The sequence below is a fragment of the Agelaius tricolor genome, unplaced genomic scaffold, assembly GCF_023055355.1.
Source record: "Agelaius tricolor isolate 1412-34295 unplaced genomic scaffold, bAgeTri1.0.p SCAF_11, whole genome shotgun sequence".
NCBI classification, from domain to species: Eukaryota; Metazoa; Chordata; class Aves; order Passeriformes; family Icteridae; genus Agelaius; species Agelaius tricolor.
In genome coordinates this window covers 27,664,387-27,685,245 of record NW_027269271.1, presented here as the reverse complement: position 1 = coordinate 27,685,245, position 20,859 = coordinate 27,664,387, and the positions used below count along the sequence as shown (strand labels likewise).

At 40.8% G+C, this 20,859-nt stretch overlaps 1 protein-coding gene across 4 annotated transcripts in view; it reads right to left on the bottom strand.

The window, feature by feature from the left end:
* Positions 1-20,859, bottom strand: part of FGGY (FGGY carbohydrate kinase domain containing) — a 156,149-nt gene that overhangs the window by 105,636 nt on the left and 29,654 nt on the right. For 3 of the 4 annotated variants that reach the window (XM_071436844.1, XM_071436846.1, XM_071436845.1), the window contains 4 exons: positions 20,096-20,308; positions 18,119-18,230; positions 16,176-16,327; positions 6,900-6,985 (listed from right to left, as the gene is read on the bottom strand). In XM_071436844.1, coding sequence (XP_071292945.1) covers positions 6,900-6,985; positions 16,176-16,327; positions 18,119-18,230; positions 20,096-20,296 — 551 coding nt within the window. In that variant the 5' untranslated portion in view covers positions 20,297-20,308. Of the gene's footprint in view, positions 1-6,899; positions 6,986-16,175; positions 16,328-18,118; positions 18,231-20,095; positions 20,309-20,859 lie in introns of those variants that run through there. The other variant, XM_071436847.1, reaches the window with a different exon arrangement.

Sequence of the window (20,859 nt, the reverse complement as noted above, 5' to 3'; positions counted from 1 at the left end):
ACAGTGCACAGACTTCATGCTACACAGCTTTTCTTCCCTTCTCTGGATGAGAACTCTCCTGGAATGTTATTGTTTTCAGGGGGGTGGTTTTTAAGAATTTACTGTGAATACATGCATTATATATGTGCACACCAAAACACTGCTGGGGCTGTAAATGACCCAGGAGTTCACAAACATGGCTATTTTCTTATCTGGTTCAAATTTATGCAAGGAAGCAATTGTTACACAGCCCTAGCTGAACAGAGACCCAATCTCACAGGGGACAAGTGGGCTTTCCATAGGGTTTCACATAAGGAAGAGTTCAAAGGAGATGACAGATTGTTTATTAGATCCCTTGTACCATGAGGGTCTGATCCCTGATGGTGTTCACAGGAGCTAATGCAAAAGAAATACCCTGAACACCCAGCCTGGCTCTGAAGAGAGCAGAAATTATTGTAAAAAAAAAAAAAAAAAAAAAAAAGAGATCAAAAGAACTGAAAGACAACAAACTCCTCTGTGGTTTATGTCTCATTTTTCCTCAGAATTTAAGGCTGTAACACCACAACCTCCTTCAATACTCCCCCAGGTCCAGAGAAGAACAGTTATCCAGTCCCACCATTAGTGAGGATGTCAGCAAGAGGCATCTCAGACTCCCAGCCAACTCTTCATGAATATTATTAAGGGGAGATTGTCATCTCAACCTCACAGAAGTTAATAATTACAGTGTTCATTTATCTCCATTGCTTCTGCACAGGACCAACAATGAAATGGTTGTGCAAACAGTTTCTTGCTTTGATGGGAAACTGTGTGTGCACCACTCACCATTAACAAGTACATGTTAATGACTATTGTGGAAAAATAAAAGACATTTTCTGATACATACAGTACAGTTATTTAAGAATCTTCTTGAGATGTTGGATGTTGCATTTTGAGACTGAAGAAATAAAACCTTTAACAACAATGCATATATGAGCTCTGATTTGTTTTTATTATTTTGTTTTTTAAGTGCTGGAGAACATTTTAACCATCACACACACACTCACATACACACACACTCTCAAACTACCACACTAGGCAAGATCAGAGCTTAACAGCCAAGAAAACACACATTCAGTCCCTGAGATCATTTTCCTGAAATAGAAAACTACATATGTTTCTCAAATTTCACATCAAGCCACTGCACAGCCCGAGCTGCAGGGGAGAAGGGAGCCAAGCCTGCCTTTGGGCTTGGGGGAGGAAGGACCTGAAACCAAGATGATTCCTTTCATATCACCACATTTCTGGTCCACAATCTCCACTTAACAAACACCCCCATTTCACAGCATTTCTAGCTGGGCTTGCTTATCAAGCAGCCTTTGCTTTGTCAAATTAAGACACATTGCCTTGGATTAGTGAGACTCCCTGAGTTCACGATGACTTCATGGTTGGCTCAGTTCAGTGTCTCTGTGGCAAACGGCCAGGAATACATCCCCTGCCCCCAATCCTCTCTATACTGACCTAGCTGGCTTTTTTTTTTTTTTAGCAGCAAATGAACACAATAGAAAATGAAGGGCTAGATACTGTCACAGCTAATTAACAATCCTAACAACTTCAAAAAATTAAGTAGTAAATATTTGAAGATCTGAATGCAAGCCTCTGTAGTGCAACCTCCCAATGTATGTCTGAAGCTGTTGGAAGGGGACAGTGCAGTTTTTCTTCACTGGGCAGATACAGTGAGACACTCTGAAGGGCTCCTATTCTTGTGGAAAACACATTAAGCTTCTTTTGCTAATATTTTGTAAAGGGCACTTGTACAATAACAATAGCTAAAGCTTCCTGTTTGCCTGTGTGCTTCCTGGCTAACATTAACGAGACCTGCCGACAATTTTTTATTCCAGCACACAGAATTCTTTCAGATTACTCAGTAGACTCAAGGACATTTAATTTTTAAATTTAAAAAAAAATATCTAACAGTAATGGCCCACATTGCACCTGCCCTTTACAGTCCTGAAAACTTTTCCAGCTACACATTTCCTATTTTCTGGATCAGTCTGTGTGTCACCAGTCTCCAAAGAACATGTTTTGAATTTATTAAAAGCCTGATAGCAGTAGAATTCTCTCATTTGGCAAACATACCATCACAGGGACACTTGCTTTTGGCTCCATGACAAGAAATTCATGGTACTTTGTCCAATCCACAAAAACACCATCCCTCCCCTCCCAAGCAGCCTTTCAAGATAATTCTCTCTCCTCCAGAGACTTCTCTAAACAAGTCTGCATGTCTGAACTCTTGGGTTTCATTTCATAAACAGGACACAACACCCGAGTGCAATTCAGGACACTGTCACTGCCTCATGGGCCCAGCACTAAGCACAACAGCTTTCTGCAATATTCCCTAGGCCCCTTCTTTCCAGAGACAAGGCCTGATTTTTAGACCGGGCATCTTTTGAAGCAGGCACAAAATATCAACAAGAATCTAAGCACCAGATCCCAGCCAAAGGGCATCCATTAGTCATGGCAGAGCTAGGAAGGAAGGGAAGGGCAGCTGGCCCCAAACTGCGGTGTCTGTGCTGCTGCGGTTACCACATCTCTCTGAAAGGATTGCCCAATCCTTGAAAAGGACACAGACATCCTTCAGATAATGGTTTAACTCGCACTGGTTTGTTTTTTCAACAGCACCTCTAAACATAAGCTCCTCTTCTAAAAGCACTCTCCCTCCTCAAAGTTTCCAGCCTATTCTGGATAAAATGTTTGGTGAGGGCTCCACTGACACAGCCACAGGAGAGTGGTAAAAAGTAAGCAACCTCCCAAGAATGTGCGGGTGCACCAGTTTAACAGATGAAGAACAAACACAGGGATGAACAAACACCAAATCCTCACATGGATTCAGCTCCCTGAACACCTCCAAAGACACAGATTTTAATTCACTTCTCCAAATCCCAGAGCAGAGATCTGAATCCAGATTCCTGGATTCTAGAGCACCTCCCTAGCTTTATTGCTTTATTACAAGCTTCCCTCACTACAATTCAACAAGGGACCGGAGTCTACTCCTGCTCATCCCAGTGGACTCTGCATCAACTCTGACAAAGTACAGGAAGTTCTCTGGAAGTCAATCAGAGCCATGGAGACATCTCCAGCCCTAATTATCAGCTACTTAAAACAGGTTACAAATAAACTTTAAGGACTCAATCACTGCTTAACATAAAGAGCCAGCTACTTAAAGATGCACAAGCCAAGGAACTCATAAATGAAAGAAAACAATTTGTCAAGTATCCTCCTGTTGAAAATAGACTGTGAACTAAAGAGAGATCCCCCTCTCTCACAGAGATACAAATATTAGTCATGTGCTTCCCAGAAATGCTTTTTATCTACTACTAGCATTTGCTTTTCACTTTGCAATCCATCACTACCATAAACAGTATGAACTTCTTCCTTATAAAACTGAGAAACTCGTGATCCTGAGATCTGTTGGAAGGAGATCTTTTAGAAAACTGAAGTATATGAAACATCTGTTCCACCCTTTCCCATGTCATGATGGCAAGCAGCTGAAGACTGATTGGACAAGTATTTTCACAAGAAAATTATTTGGGTCAAATTCATAGATGAGATGAAGTCTCTACTAGATAGCACATTACTTTCCCCACAAATATATCTAGAGTATAATAACATGACAAAAAATAATCTGCATAAATATTCAACTTGTTCCAACTATTTTTCGGTCATTTTGGGAGGTGGCTCCTCCAGCACAATCCTGGACACCCTCTATCTCCATAATGTCAGCCTGACATTATTCCCTACATTTCCCCATCCTCCTTCACAGGTCTAATCTCTCTTTTGTTAGAATTCATCTTAAATTCCAGTACACACTAGCTCATTTTGCAGTGAGTGAGTTGCCTATGATTGGAAATGGCCCTGAAGTAGAACTCTGGGTCTAAACACACATGACCTTTGAGAAATTTGTGTGTAGATTCCACCCAGTTTAACAGCTCAGCCCTATTCTTATCGGCAATGTAATCCCTCACAAGACTCCAGGAACACACTAGGATTGCAGATGTGCATCTCTGGTAAGAACTCCCCATCCATAACACAGTAGCCTGTAAACTAAACCAGAGAGGAGTTGAGATTTTATTAAGATAGCTGTACCCAAAGTACCATATAAAGGAAAGGTTACCAGAGGTCCTGCATGGGGGAGGGAGAACAGTGAGTCACACTCAGCACGAGCAGAAGTGCTGAGCCTCTGAAAAGCACTGCTGAGAGTCTGTCACAGCTCTTCCTCTCCACCACAGCACTTCTGAGAGAAGACAACTGAGTATTCAAGTGGCAAAACCAACTCTCATTGTTGCAGCCTTGGGGGGCAAAGCTGAGAAGTTCTAGGTTTAAATTTTTAAACTAACATTTAAATTAAATGTTAATTTAATTGTTTAAATTAACATTTAAAATTTAAAATTTTTAAACAAAATTTTTTTAAATGACACTTCTTTTAATGCAGAATAGTCAGCTGCCTGGATCATTCAGGACAAGTCAATGGTTGTTCATCAGCCCAAAGCAGAAACAATAAAGCATAACTACATTAAATATGGAGCATAACAGGCAACAGCTTTCCAAGAACAATAGGAATCAAAAATTTGGAACTCATCCTTTGCAACTGATGAGTGGATGCTGTTCAGCGAGATACAGAGCAGTTTTAAAGCCAGAAGGTAAAAAATTCTAGATGTTTGAGCCTCCACCACAGAGGTAAGAAACACTTATTGTTTATTATAGGTCCACTGGAAAAAACTTGGCAACAAGGCAGTTCAAGCCAGCAGAATGAAAGGTGAAGGACATAGGATTTCATACTTAGAAACACACGTCAAGAACTGCTTTTCAAATACATCAAACTCTGATCTCACACACTACTTAACTTTGTGCACAGTGACCTCACTGAAGGCAAAAAGACTTTACATAATTTCTAAATGTCAAATACATAGAAAATGTTTTAGAGAGCCCCTTACAAATTTAAAGAACCAAGGTCTTTGCTATAAAAGTGCCTTCAGAATTGCATTTATTTTGGTAAAAACCCCATCACCAAAACAAATTTTTAAAAAATAAATCCTTCTTTTATCAGGGCCAAGTTCTGCATGATTCACAGTGACTAACACTGTGTCTTGCCCTGTGAATAGACTCCTTTGTGCTCAAAGGCAGAAAGGGTGGTAAGAGGTAATAATCTCATACATGATAAATTCACACTTCCCCTGTATTATGAGCATATGCAGGACAAATTACTTGACTTCACCAGGCTACAAGAAAATTCTCAGAAAACAGATGTACATGGGGTAAAGCAGAGAATGGAAAAAAAAATAAGGTTTGATTCCAGCAAAATGTTTATTGTCCTTATTTTCCTGTCTTTTTCTTCTTTCTTTGTCACCCTACAAGAAAATCCACTAGAGCCCAAACAATGGGCTTGATTTTGGGGAGCATATTAACTACACCAATGAAGGATTTACAAGGAGCTATTTTACTTAAAATAGAAGACTCTGAACCAAAGTGTGAGGGAAGACTTTACCCAGAGAGTCTTCTCAACATTCCTTTATCCCTTACAACATTCATCAATACAATCAAAAGATTTTGAATAATCACATTGTCCTTGCTAAGGAAATTAACTTGCCAGTCTAAATCAGGCATCTCAACTTTTGAGCATAATCCTCTGCAACTCTTCTTTTTTTTTTTTCAGAGAGATTCTCTGCTTCACCTGCAGGAAATTGCAGCCAAGGACACAAAGCCAAAGCCAGGCAGGACCATGGAGCTCTCAGGATCACTGTGCCCTCCCTTTTCAGAGCCTCCCCCTCCTCATGCCCTGAGCAAAGGGTGCTAATTCTAAAAGTCTTGAGTACTTTCACAAGATGTGGCCCCTGGAATATCATCTGGGAGCCAGGGATTTATCCTCTTGAAGGTAGAGTTGGGTCAGGTGACAAGACTGTTTAGATTACAAGATCTGTGGGGTGGGAGTTGTTCTTCTGTTACATAATTCAGAGTTAGACAGCAAAATCTGACTGAAAGTCCAAAGAAAGAAGATTTAAGATGCCATTTATCAATTATCACCTGGCAAGTCCTTGCACAACTCCTCTTTTTGCATTTTTTAAGTCAATCATAGCACTTCCCTGCTGTATAATGCAAGGAATATATAATGTATAATGCTCTAACAATAGCTGTCAATCAGGAAAATTAACTAGGGAGAAATAGAGCACTCAAATAAAAAGAACTGTATCTGATAAGAAAGTATCTTTATTTCCAGAGAAACTAAAACTATTTTGTGGCCAGTTTTCATCTGAGACTACATTTTGCACAGATTTCACTCCACAAACTGCAATGGAAATAACTGTGAGCTGCTCTGAATGGGGCATGATTTTAAATAAATAATACTGGCCCTCACTTCTCACAAGGATCTGCAAACACCCTTCACCTGTGTTAGTCACTTTTACCCAGATTTTTAAGGGGTTCTCTCAGAGGGTTTTGTTCAACTACTCAGCAAGGATTCCAGGGTACTTTTGTGGAGCAGCACAGCTGCCATGTTTTACAGTGAAGTGACCATTTAAAATCAGATTTTACTAGAGCCCTCCCACATGGCAAAGAAGTGTATATTTCTAATTCTCAAAAAAGTCAATAAATTTGTCAACAAAATAGATTTCAAAGAATTATTGGAAGTGTATTTCACAGGAACTCCAGCAATCATATTTATGCTCCAAAATGACATTTTGCAGCAACACACTGTATCTGTGAATTCCACAGCTCCCAGGAACAACTGTGCTCAGGAATGCACAATGGAGGCAGGAGATAGGTTCAAGATGTTTTGGAGCTGGCTGAATTACAGACAGATGTACATAACAGCAGGTCCAGTCAGAATGAATTAAATCAGAAATGTACATAAGAAAATAGACAAAAACATATTGTTATAATTAACATACCTTGCAGTGACACCTGTGGCTTTCCAAGATAAGAAATCTGGAAGATCAAAGAAGTAGCCAACCTTCTCCCACGATTCTGGCAAGTTCTAATAAAAATATGTTTAGAAAGGCAGATATTAGAGGTCAGGCATGGTCATGCCCTTATTTTAATGCAATTAAAATCCTGATATTTAGGTTAAAATGACAATTTTTTCAAACTCGTTGCTCTGATCATCCAATCAGCTCTTCTCTCTGATTTACTGCCTGGAGAGCTGAGCCTTTCCACCAGCACAGACTGATTGTAGAAAGTTCCCCATGAAGAGTTCATCGAGGCACAAGTTTCAGATCCATAACCTGGGGTGTCTCTGTTCCTCATCAGCTGCTCAATGTCAGAGCAGATTCAAAGTCAACAACTTTATAAAAAAACATTTGCCTGAAATATGCCTAAAATCAGCCATTTAAGACTTTAAAATGCTTAAAATTTAAAATGTAGTATTTGTTAATTATAAGCATAGGAAGATTATTATATGTTAATTTAAGCACAGGAAGAAAACAAAGAGCTCCGTGAGCACACAAACAAAGCTTGTAGAGCTGAAAAGCCACATGACATTCCCAAACTCCTAAAAAACTCTTCTACTAAGATAGACCATTCACAAGGAGTTTTCACTGCTGTTTTCTGAAGAGAGATGATGGCCCAGAAAAGGCTGGTCACACCACCTGGGCCAGGCTCTATTCCCTGTTTCCATCTCCAAAGCTCAGTCTGATTTCAGCTGATGTTAGTCTCAAAACTACTTTTCCACAAACACAATCTCCACACATCCACAGGTATCAGACCATGATGAATGGGAAGAAAGCTTTCCCAGGAGTAATGTTGTATTCCAGTGTGACAGACAGGGAGCATCATTGTCCTGCAAAGCAATCCCAATGGTCCCCTCTGACCCCACTACATTAAAATAAGTAGAAAATAACAAAACTACACAAAAGCCCACAAGGGTCACAAATTAAACTACCACGGGAAGATAAAATTGCTTGGAAAACCTCCACCAGCTTCTTAAATAATTGAAAAGTTTTCTCCCTTAAGATCAGCTCTTGCACTAGAAACACAGTCCTTGCTGGGGTCTTTCTGGAACAGAAATTAATTCCATGCAGTATCAAGAATGTACAAGGAGGATATGATTCCATTTTAGAGAAATTCTTCCCTGTGAGGGTGGTGATGCCCTGGGACAGGTTGCCCAGAAAAGCTGTGGCTGCCCCTGGATCCCTGGCAGTGTCCAAGGCCAGGTTGGACAGGGCTTGGAGCAACCTGGGACAGTGGAAGGTGTCCCTGTCCTGGCAGGGGGTTGGAATGAGATGGGCTTTAAGGTCCCTTCCAACCCAAATCTTCCTGTGATTCTATGATTCTGTAACATAATTCTGACATTCTGTGATATCAAACCACAATCTTACAAGATTAAGAAGATTACCCCAGAATTTGCTGAAATGGAATCGATGAATTCAAGAAACTAAGGTACGACTGGGTAAAAACAAAAAAAGCAAAATTTTGTTTCGTTTTGGGTCATACCAAGAATCTGTCCTAAAACTTCTTGAGTTTGGATCTCGAAAAGGTTCTAAAACTTACTGGGTTTCTATTGAGTTCAAAAAAAGAAATGCTCTGATTACAACTTTTTAACATAAAACACACAGCCTTTGGATGTCTGCTCCTGACCACTCAGGTTTAGCTCACCTCCCAGACATATGTGCTCGCTACTCACATCAAATTTAACTTCCTATATGAATGCCAAGGTGCTCCACAGTTTAGCCCAAAGATCATTCAGCCTGATTATTTTGATAATAAAAGCCATTATGTGTTGTCAACACACCTGAGAACCTTCAAGAAGCAAAAGGAGTAGTCTGGTTGTTACTTTAATCAGAAAATAAACTGGATTAAGAATAACTGTCCTCTTCAAATAAATCTGTTTCATCAAATACTCCTTGGATCCTTATTCTATTACTTCAAGAATTCCCAAAAGCCACATGTTAGTGACATTCAAAATGCTTTGTTTCATGAACATCCAAATGATTCATTTTTTGCCATCTTGATGCTGTGTCATCACTAATTAGTACAGACAAAAAAAAATCATAGCACGCCCTGATGCTTTTTCCAAACAAATTTAAAGTCTCCATGTTTTCAACACTCACTGAAGTTAATTCAAATTTATTTTCACCCAGTCAGGAGTCTGTGACCACATTAAAAGGATTGTGGAAAAGATCCAGGAACGTTCCCAATGCTGTATTCACATCCTGCAACTCACCCTCCAAACTTACTCGCAAAGGAACTCACAATCTTTCTGCTTTCCAGAGGCACTTATGGGGTGCCCTTTCTTCATCTCTCTCTGATTGCTTTGGGCTGCTTTAACAGCTACGCCTCCACAGAATAACACTTTGACATTGTTATAGGTAATCCCAAATACTTGGGCTCAAAGAGTTTAAGAATTATGTAGTGCAATGTACTTTAGTCTTCCTAGGTAAGAAGGGAAAATGAGGGGTTTCTTAACGGGACTGAAGATACATACATCTTTATCTAAATTACAGAAAATAAATGCACATTGTGTGAAAGAAAGAAAGGGAATTATGCACACACTCACAGGGATCTAAAAACTCATGTCCCATGCCCTGCTCCAACTCAAAGCAAGGATTTACAACTTGGATCTCCCACACTTCACACTGGATGCCAAGCCATGTGATAGAGCTATTCCAGACACCCAAGATAGGCCATGAGCACAAATTCCATCCTTGCCAGAGCCGTGGCTGCAAACTGATCAATTCTGACACAACATGCACTCCAACTGGTAAAAGATTAACTGGCTGAATTATCAGAGTCAGGAACTAGGGCAGGGGGAGAGGAGGGGCTTGGAAAATAAACTCTTGGAGTAAGGCTGCTGCTGAAGGGGGAGAAAACTGCCTGCAGCACCTAGACACTGGTGCAGGCATCCTTAAATCCCTGAGGCATCCTGGGCATGGCACCACAGGCAGGCAAGGACCAGAGCCCAGGCCAGAAAGGGCTACAGAGGGACAGAGCAGACATGTGGAATCACAGCTGGAGAAGCTGGAACAAGGCAGGGAGGACAGTGTGTGCCTGCTGGGAGCCTTGTCCTATTGCAGAAGAGAGGAGACACAGAGGGTACAGCCCAAGCAGGACATGCTCTGAGGTGCAGGTGCTTCAAATGTGCCATCTGTGAGTGCTGTTTCTAAATGGCACTTCTGCCTGATCAGCAACTGCAGCTAAAAACCAGATTGAGTCTGAAGTACAACTTATGCATGTGTGTCTGCACTGTGTATGGATTGTGATAACACAGAGTGTTGAAACATTTATAAACAATTCTAAACAAGAGTTCAGTTCCAAACTCAACAGCCTGGAGTCATTCTCATTTAACACAGAATTTATTATTCATTTTAATGGAAAAATATTCAGTCACATTCAGCAAGACAAAAAGCCAGCTGCAAGGGCAGCAAGCAGTGAAGAAGACATGCACCAGCAAAGGAGCTGCTGCCAAGCTAATGCCACTACAGGCACTATCCTTCCCCCCACTGCCAGAGAAAGAGAGGTTTTAATTGTTTCTGCAAATGATCCCAACTGCTAGCTGCAAGTCATGGGTGTGCAGAAGGAAGAAGGGTGATGGATCAAACAGCATCTCTAACTGAGGATGTGAACTGTAACATACAGGAAGATCACTGACTGTCAGAAAAAAAACCTACTCACCAACTATTGATTTTAGCTATTAATGGCAGAGCAATGATATGCTAAACAGTCACTCCATGGTTTGGGATTTTTTTCCTAAAGGGAGGCTCTTCTTCACTCTTAAACATGAAATTAAGAGCAGAGTTGTGAAAACAGAATATAGAAGACTACACTTCATTTGGAGGCAGTTAGCAAGCAAATACCTGCCTCCAGTCCAACATCCCCCACCCACCTAAAAAAAACAATGAAGTTCAGCATCTCTGATTTAGCAGGACTAGTAGTTTTTAGAAATAGCTGGTATATAATGTCATTAGTATGAGGAAAACATAACATGCATCCTTTCGTTTTGGCACAAGCTACAATAACATTTTCAGCCAGAAATTAGTAAACAACATTTTTTTCTTCTGCTATCTCTAGGGAAAAAAAAATTCTAACAGGCTAATTCTGTAGCTGGGCAACCCTTCCCTGCAGCTCTTGCATTGCTGTGTTTGAGATGTTTTCTCACTGCTCTAACACTGGTTTGCCACAGCATCAATATATGTACAGTTTTCTTGTACTGACAAACTCCTGCAGCAAAATAATTCCCAAGTGAAGGAGTTGTGTACTCACATTTTCAGCTCATATGCTGGCATCTGCCTCCCAGAACTACCTACACACTCAGTCAGGCAGTGAACATCCAATTTTTTTAGCAAAGTAACCAAAATTACAGAACCCACTTAATAAACTGCACAAAAACATACTGGCAACTACAGAAGTAAAAAACTATTGCAAAAATGTTTTGTAAGAAAATTGTAAAGAGAAAAATCTAAGGAAATGACTGCAAAAGGAGTGCATTTAATTGGCTATTTTAAAAGAACCAGTAACCAGGAATTGCTTTCCTTTTTAGTGAAGGTTATATTCAACTTTACTTTAGTGGCTTCAGGAAGACTTTGTCAGAACCATCTTTCAGCTAGTTGCTAAATATTTGTCAAAGGATTCTTTGTTCCACCTTCATTTACAGTTGATGTTCTCAATTCATGTGACCACATGTCAAAAGTCAAACGTGGCTGCATCCACAGAAGCCAGCTTTATAAAAAACCATGTATTTGTTTGGTTTTGCATTTAACACTGGACTCTATCACCACACATGACCCACACAGGCAAAAAAATACAATGCTGCTCCTACATGAGCCACAGATGTGCACACTTTAACCAGAGTGCCCCACAGGCCTCACAGTAGCTGCATTCAGCTGATCATTTACTGCCAACAGCTGTGCCCAGCACACAAACTCCACTTGCAGGGATGGCTTTGCCATAGGAACACCTATCTGCAATCACAAGCATCAAGACCAACCAATTAATTTCATGGATGATAACTAAGAGATGCCAGAGGGTAGAATGATTCAGCCCAAATCAAGCTGGACTGAATGTAAGCAAATACAAATCAAAGAGAAGACCTCAAAAAGCCTATTATGGCCTTAAAAATTTAGGATTTTAATTCAAACTCAAAATGGAATGGAGATGAAGAGCTGGAAGAAGAGAATACACCCTGAAGCCTCCAGTCACATCTCTATGCTCTGTAGGGAAATGAAATGTTAAAGAGAAAACATTATATGGAAAAGAAAGTCAAAAAGAAGCAGATCAGAGTAACTTGTGACTTGAAAGAAAACCTGCAGCAATCCTCCACAAATAAATACAAGGGGAGAGGAAGAAGAAAGCCACAAGAGATAAGGACCAGTATCTACTTCTTTTACAGTGGTGTCAGCTCATTCCCCTCACTGAGTGAGGTCATCTGCAGCTTCAATTCCAGGAACAAGGTGATGGAAATGGAAAAGCACAGTTAGGTCATTATTGAATCCCAAACTGGTTTGGGTTGGAAGGGATCTTAAAGCTCACCCAGTTCCACTCCCTACCATGGGCAGGGGCACCTTCCACTGTCCCAGGCTGCTCCAAGCCCCTCCTGGCCTTGGACATTTTCAGGGATGGGGCAGCCACAGCTTCTCTGGGCAACCTGTGCCACAGCCTCACCACCTTCACAGGGAAGAATTCCTTCCCATCTAACCCTGCCCTCTGTGAGTGTGAAACCATTCCCCCTTGTGCTGTCACTCCAGACCTTTGTCCAAAGTCCCTCTCCAACTGCCTTGTAAGTCACCCTCGTCCTTTCCCCCTTCTCTTTCCTCTTCATTACTTCCAACCAATTCACAGTAAATTTGCAAAGTCATATTCTTTAGAAACACTTTTGATTGCTTAGATGAAAATTCTTCAAGCCACAGAAATTCCACTTCTTTCTTTGAGAGACACCCTAATCACTCACAACTTATCAGCACTGCTGGTCAGACCCATGTCAGACCCTTCCTCACCGACATCAGGTTTGCAAACACAGTTGTTAGGAGAACCCAGGGCAAAACATGGGACAGGAGTTTCTCCTAAAGTGGCCTTCCAGACCCAGGTCAGCACCATGGAAAGGGAGAGGGAGGATTTGGTAACAATGTACACAAAATTAACTTCTAAGTGTAACAGCACACCAACCATCATTTAGTATCAGCACTTTAAATAACTTCCTTCCAAAAGTGCACCTAGTAATCTCCTAAATTTATCTTTTATTTATTTTATCTTTATTATTTAACTTCTATTTCATTATTTCACTTCAGACATAAAGCAGTACTTTTCCCCACTGCACTCTCTCTGCAAAACCCAGATGAATGCAAGCAGCTGTGGAAAGTGCACAGCTCCAATCCCAGGCAAAGATGTACAGAGGGAAAACAGCAAAAACATTTACTAGCAGAAACATTAAATTCCTGGGGAGTTCAAAATAAGGTCCAGAGAATTCAAAGCAAAAGTCAACACTGATTCTTCATATATTAGGGTGTACAAGCTGACCTGGAGCATGACTGTGCAACATGTCTGGCTTTAGGTTTTGCTCTTTGTTTTCTTTACAAACATCCCTGTGTTGAATGTGTTGCAGCCATGTCAAGCCTTCTGATCAAGAACTTTCCAGAAACATGATGCCAACCAAAGGCTCAAAGTAGCTTCTGGATACACCTTGGTTTAGCCAGTTTTGATTATGGTCAGACACAGGAAAATGTGCCCCACCCACTGTTTTTGTCTTAACTTCCTGGGACACTGTCAGGTATATGACAACATTAGGGAGGAAGACTGAGAAAGGAATAAGGAAGGAAAGGGAAAAGAAAAACCCATCTCACTGCACTCAATAGTCAAGAAAGCTGGTGAGACCAAAGCCATGATTACAGCCAGGCACAGCGTGGGGAACACTGTAAAACTTTCCCAGGCAGTAATCAGATCAAGCCAGGTACAGTGCACTCATTTTCTGAACAGCAGTTAGCATAATTAGGTAGAAGCATAATGGGAATTTCACTTTCAACTTTGCAAAGCCCTCAGATAGTTGAAAAAGATAGAATAAAATGAAAATGTGTCTTTCTACCTGCTAATCTTGCAATTCACCCATGTGATTTGAAAATTAAGCTTCCTTTTTACCAGCTTGTGCATTATCACTAGCTTAAGAGATAATCCTACAGTCAGAATATAAAGTATATTTTCCCTGTGGTGTATGAGCTAGACCAAAATCTCACTCTGCCACTGGGAAATTCACTAAACACAGAAAATAAAGATGATACAGGGAGAACACATTAAATACCATTCTATAAGTATTTTTTCTGACCATATCTGTAATACCTTATATCAAAAAATTGATATATAAAATATTGATAACAAAGAATCTGAAGACACTTAAATAATTTATATTTGTAGCCCAGTTCCAGACAGCCCACTGAGAAACATCAGATGTGCAAACTGTTGTTGTAGGTTTCATCTGAACAACCTGACATTCAAAGTTATTGTAAGGTTTGCCTTTCTTGGCAAAAAGTGAGGACACTTGCATTACATGAGGCTGAGTTTGAGCTGTCAGAGGCCAAAGTGACCCTTTACTGACAGCCCTGATGTCAGGTAAGCCATGGATGCATTACTGTGCCTGGCACTGAAAATAAACTCTCCCTCTGCATCTAATTCCTTTCCATCTCCTACTTTACAAGGAGTAGAGAAGCAGTAAAAGCACGCAATCCCTCAGCCCTCCAGAGCTGAAAGGTTTAGCCAAATCTCAGCAGATTACAGCCCACTGCAGAATAACTGTTCCTGCTGCTGAGCAGCTGAGCAGCTGCTGTGGGCACTGAGGTGCCCGAGCTAAGCAGGACAAGCTTAAGCAGTTTAATGGTGAGTCATGGCCAGAGCACTCAGGAATTGTGAGTGGGCAGCTCAGCAGGCAGACACTGAGGTGAAAAACCCTCTCTTAAGGACAATAATCTCCTTAGCTGGTGTGTCAGGAGCTGAAAAGGGACATGTGAACAAGCCCTGCTCTGTACCACCCTTCTGCCAGGAAATCCCTGCTGCTGGCTGGCACCTGGGGTCAGGAGAATCCTGTGTCCCACCCACGGCTCATGGAGGGAACAAGGCCTGCAATGCTCTCCCCTTTACACCACAGCAATCATGCACAGGGCTTGGAGGTCACAGCAGGCTCACACCTCCACGTGACCACATTTGGTCACCCCATAATTCTGGATTTCCTGAGCAGTCAGGTACTGATATCCCAGACCTTGCAATATAAAAATGCTTTAAATGCAAAGGATTCATTTAATGTTTTTACAGCTTACATTTTATTATTTATAAAATGACTGATGTATGATACTCATAGCTTGAGAAGGGAAGAACTAGTAGATGGATATTCATATTTCATTATCAACATTCATTACCCTCTATTATCATTAATCTGTCAGTACCTGCTTCTACCAGTTAATTCCTTTGACTTTCCCCAATCTGCACCTTGTTACAATCTAATGTCTCATGTCTGTAAGGACAGGAGAATTTGGCTGCTTGAAACTGGCAGCAAGTAATTTACATTTGGGCTTTGTTAAAATGACAGTGAGCATCATTGAGGCCAAATGTAAAAAGCCAGGCTGAAGGAGGTTATAAAAATTTCAAGTGGCAAGTGTCTCTCCTTTTATCTGACAGTTGTTATTAGGAGGCCATACTTCATTGTAACACACCAAATTTAAACCCAGGAGACAGAGGCAGAGGTACACATTACACACAGGGCACCTTCCCTCTACACATGGTTTATTCCTACTGATGGGACAGAACTGAACTGAAGCTGGAAGTGGAGAGTTCCTCTACCAACAGCCAAGGCCATCATACCCTGCACTACTGGATGCCTCAAAGGCACTCCTCTGGCACTCCAGGCTCCAGCTGGAGTAGGAAACACACCTCCACAACTAAATCCTAGGATACTTCATTTATTATCTGTACCTATACTTGTATGTATATCTAATCTTAGATAAGGAATGTGGAAACATATGGAATGTTTCTCTCAGGGAACACTCCACTTCAATAAAATCAAACATATTTCTACAAAACTGAGAGGAAGAACGAACCTTAAAAGGTTTAAATCACAACTTTACCTGACCTTACTCTGCACACACCTTGGCATTCACCACTAGGACTGAAGGCTTTTGTTTTAGAATCTCATTCTTGGGAATTAACAAGGGCACTAATCAGTAGTAAAACTGCACCAGAGTGTTAAATGTACTCACTTCCTTTATCCAGAGCAATTTAGGAGGCTGCATTTCCACAGACATGGCTCCCCCTACGTAGCTCAGAACCCTGTGCTGGGTGGCATTGATGCGCTTGACTTGGCTGGCTGCACGATGGTCCATCCACATGATCACATTCCTATGGCTCTGTCCTTGGGGAGAAACAGGAAAAGAGTTCTCTTAGCTCAGTTTAAACCCCAGCTCAGCACTGTGAGTGACTCGGCTCTAAACTGCTTCACACTTTCACTTCTACACTGAAAACTCAAATTCTACTTGTGTTAATAATTCACAGTGGATATCTAAATATAAAATTTTAGCCCTCTGACCCAACTTCAGCACATGTTGAGCACTGAGAATGCTGACTGAAACCAATCAAGGCTTGTGAGCATCCAAGAACTGTGAAACACCATGTTCTCTTGTATTTCATTCAAAGAACCCAAACTTCCTGACAAAGTTCACATATTTAGTTAAAAATATAAAGGAACATTCTGGTGACCAAAAACCAAAAATGTGACAAAATCTGAACAATTATGTTGTAAACTGAAATTAATTCAATCAGCTACAGGAATTCTCTCTCCTCTTCTATGGTTATGAGAAGAACCACCCTAATTCCTTTCCAAAATACTGTTTCAAAGGGGATAATTTGCTGAAATGCTTTTATTTTGGATGTGCAAGGAAAAAGCATTTGGCAAGTCTGCAGCACACACAAATGAGAACAAGAAGCAAAGAACATTTTATCCAAATTAACCTCCAGAGGACCTGCCAGAGAGAGGGAACAGTAATCCAGGTGACAATGCAGATTCCTCTCTGGCTAAGTACACTGCACACTCCACAGCACAGCCACTCAAGCATCATCTTCAAAACATAGTGCACCACAAGGCAGAAGTGTGAGGCACATCAATATTTCTAAAATGGATTGAAATACAGCTCAGAACTGTGAAACTGCCTGAAACACCACCACTGCAAGGCTCTTCACAGCATTACAGTATTGAGAGAATTCTTGTCTTGTTGTTTAGCACCACCACTGTGTAAACTCAAAGTTCTTGGGAATATCAGAGCACAGAAAATGAGAATGAATTTGACTCATTAGACCCAAAATAGCCTCAGACATCATTAGGCATTGAATAGATTGTAAGAGACTCTCAAACTGAAAAATAAATAATCTGATCTAAATTTAGAAAAGGACATTTTGGGGGCAAAGCTGGGTTTTGAGAAGGATAGAAGCAGATGACAAACACATCTGAGAACAGAAAGGGAACATATACAGAATTATGATTATGTCTCAGTAACTACTGATATAGCACACACCTAATTTTCCGTGGGATTCACTGGGTAAAAGAAATGCAGCACAGACTTCTTGGGAGTCTTCTGAATCATCTACCCAAAAACTAGTAAGACCCCCCAGATTTTTAGAAAAAGGTCACAGACTGTTTCTGAAGTTTAGTGCTGTCCTAGATGAAGACAGAACACCAATGTAATAAAATACACAAACTGAACTTCTTGCCTGCAGCTCCATGGCAGAGCAAGCAGCTAGACCACACTAACACTAACATTTTTAACATTCCTTTAGCCAGTGTGGATGGGCATTTATACACACTATAAAAACCATGATCAGTACAGTCTGAAGGAGAAGAAAACATGCCGAAAAGAAAAATGAGTGTAGATTTTCCTAAGAAGCAATTTCTCAGAGCCAAAAGGAATGAATGTGATCTTAGGATGCCAAATATTTAACCAAACAGCAAGTAACTCTCATCTCAGATTTAATTTTGCAGTAAAATTAAAACAGAAAAACCAGGGGGGAAAATCCTCTTATAAAAAAGAGTTGGTGTCATCTGCATCTCCAAGAGTCAGCCCCACCACTTGGCATTTGGAGGACATGGGAAGTTCCCTCCCACCAGTGGTAAAACTCACACAGTAACACCACGTTTTGTGTGCAGCCCCACCTTCAGAGTTGACTGCCAAAGGCTGGAACTGTTTATCCACCACAACAAGGGAACAGGTAGCATCAAACCCAAGCCCTCGGATCTGGCTGGCATCCACTCCACGGACAACTTCCTGAAAATACACAGAACACACAGAAACACAAATATATCCATGCATGTGCAAGTGCCATGTGAACTAGGGAGTACACAAAATGAGTTACAAGTTAGCTCAAACGCTGAAATTTCCTAAATTCAGTGTTCTTTAAAACTTCCAATCAAATTACATCAAATTACCAGAAATTCTTTGTGTCTCAAATCCTAATTCAGAGGCCTTTATCCATAGTTCTGGACAAAAGCAGGGAGCACAAAAATATCAGTAAATAAATAAACATAGCAGAAAAGCTGCAATGTTAATTTTCTCTCTTTTCTAAAGCTCGGAGCTGAGCTGGGTGTGAAACATAGACCAGGACTAGGACCAAGTGTTTTCATCAGTTACTTCACTGACTTCCTGCCTGTGGAAGGAACAATCTTCCAGAATTGCTTTGGTAATATTGTGTTTGTCTTGCAATACTGAAGGGTCCCAAAACTAAAGTTGGTCAAAACCTGTAGCCATGATAATACCCCTGCAATGCACACCTTTACTCAGCTACCAAGAGTGTGAATAGCACACTTTTTGGAAGGTTTTCAAAAAAAAGAAAAAACCAAACCATTGCCCCAAAATGCCTGAACTTCATGGCTTCCAGCAGCCCTGGAAAAAAAAAAAAACACAACACCCACAAGGATTAAGTGCCAAATGAGGTTGCAAGACACCTAAAATGTAGTATGGTAATAAATTGCCACTTCTCAGCAACAATAAAAATATCATTATTTTAATTAGTACTATAAGGAAAGACTTTCAGTAGACTTGCACAGTGCCAGTCTCTTATTGGCTCTGTAAAACTGCAGTTTCTGAGACCATTTTGTTGCTTAAATATAAGAGATTGCATTTAAAGAGGTCAAGAGCAAGAACAAAGCCACTCAGACAGAGAAAAATCAAATAAGCAGAGGAAGACTTGCTCTGCTTTAATGTCAAGCTGTTCTTCCCTATCATTCCTGTCACTCCCTTCTTTTCCTTCTATCCACTCACCTCCCCTTCTCCATCTCAGGGCATTTCTGCAGAGCCAAGCTCATTAATGTTTGAAAAGGCTGATCAATAACAAGACAATGGGTGAACAGTCCATCTGCAAATTACCAAGCTTATCATGAATATTTAAAAAGCCAACCTTAGAACATGCAGCAGGCAGGGGCTGTAGTGAGGAGGATGAAATTGGCCTCTGTGTGCACTGCAAGCAAGGTCTCTAATTTACCTTTATCTCCAGCATGTACAGGCAGAGCCCTGGATCAGAGGGTACAAATTTTCCCCTATTGTAAAGTCTGTTTCAATCTGGTTTTATGCCTGATACTATCCACTGACATTGATTATTTATTTTGGTCTTATAATACTGGATCCTCTTATAATGGAGATAACAAGTGTTACTTTAGGGGCCATCCACAAACCAGATTACAATCTCTCTACAATAAATTCTCCTTTATGATTCCAGAGCAGCCCAATGCACATCTCTAGATATATGCACTGCCAGGTTCTGAGCAACCTTGACTCCTCCAAGAACTGTCTCGTGGGTAGAGCACACACCAGCTAAACAAAGCTCACAGATGTGAGACCTGGAGGCAGTGGCTAAATCCTCCCTCTGCAGTAACAGCACAAAGAAAGGTCTTTCATCCTATTTGCAGCTGTAGCATGAGGCTTTTTTCACTCTGGCCTTCAACTCCTCACCAGTAAAAAAGACATTTGTGAGGCTGCATAAGCCTCAAGGTGCTTTCAATGCAAAGGGTGGACACAAGTCACACAGCATGAACAGACATGAGTGGAAGTGACAGGCACGGGGACTGCAGGACCATGAACATTCAAAATTTCCAGAGCCACCTGCAACACAAATCCTTCATTTTGCCCTTGCCCACCTTTGTGACAGAGCAGCAGGCAGCCCAGATGTCTGCAGAGGATTGCTCATAGTGGTCTGGCTGGGGCTCCCAAACCTGGATGGGTTGCTCTGCATGTGCCACCACCATCCCAAAGCCATCCACCAGCGCCGCACGAACGCTGGCTGAGCCCACGTCAACTCCAACGTAGTATTTCACTGCAGTCTGCTTCTCACTGGGCATTTTTAATAAAACCTGTTGAAGGAAAAGGAAAAAAGGGGTTAAAAGCAGATAAAATGACTGATGGAAAAAGTGCCAAGAGCTGCTGCCTCCCATCAAGCCGAACATCCCACCTGTGGTGTGATGCAGATAATTATAAAGTAACTACATGACAACTGGTTACATGTTACCCAGAGGAAAAAAAAATGAATAACTAAAGTTAAGTTTCCAAGAGTTCTCCACCATCAATTCACACCACTTTTAAGACTCAGAAAATAATTTTCTGAAAATGTGTTGAGCCATGAGAGCATGGTGTGAAAACTCTGCCTACTCTGACATCCTACAAGTACAAAGTGAGGTTAACTTAATTGATTTAATTATTCACAATGAGTTGCTTATTTCACTACATTAAGTTTAACTATTTGACATTTAATACAGTGACAAATTCACTGTTCTTAATTTCTCACGGTTTGTTCTTAATTAATAGTTAACATTTACATTTTAATCAAGCTGTGAGAATGCTAAGTAAGAGCTGATAGAAATATTTGAAACGTCAGACAAGTACCCTGTTTAGTGCTTGTATGAAC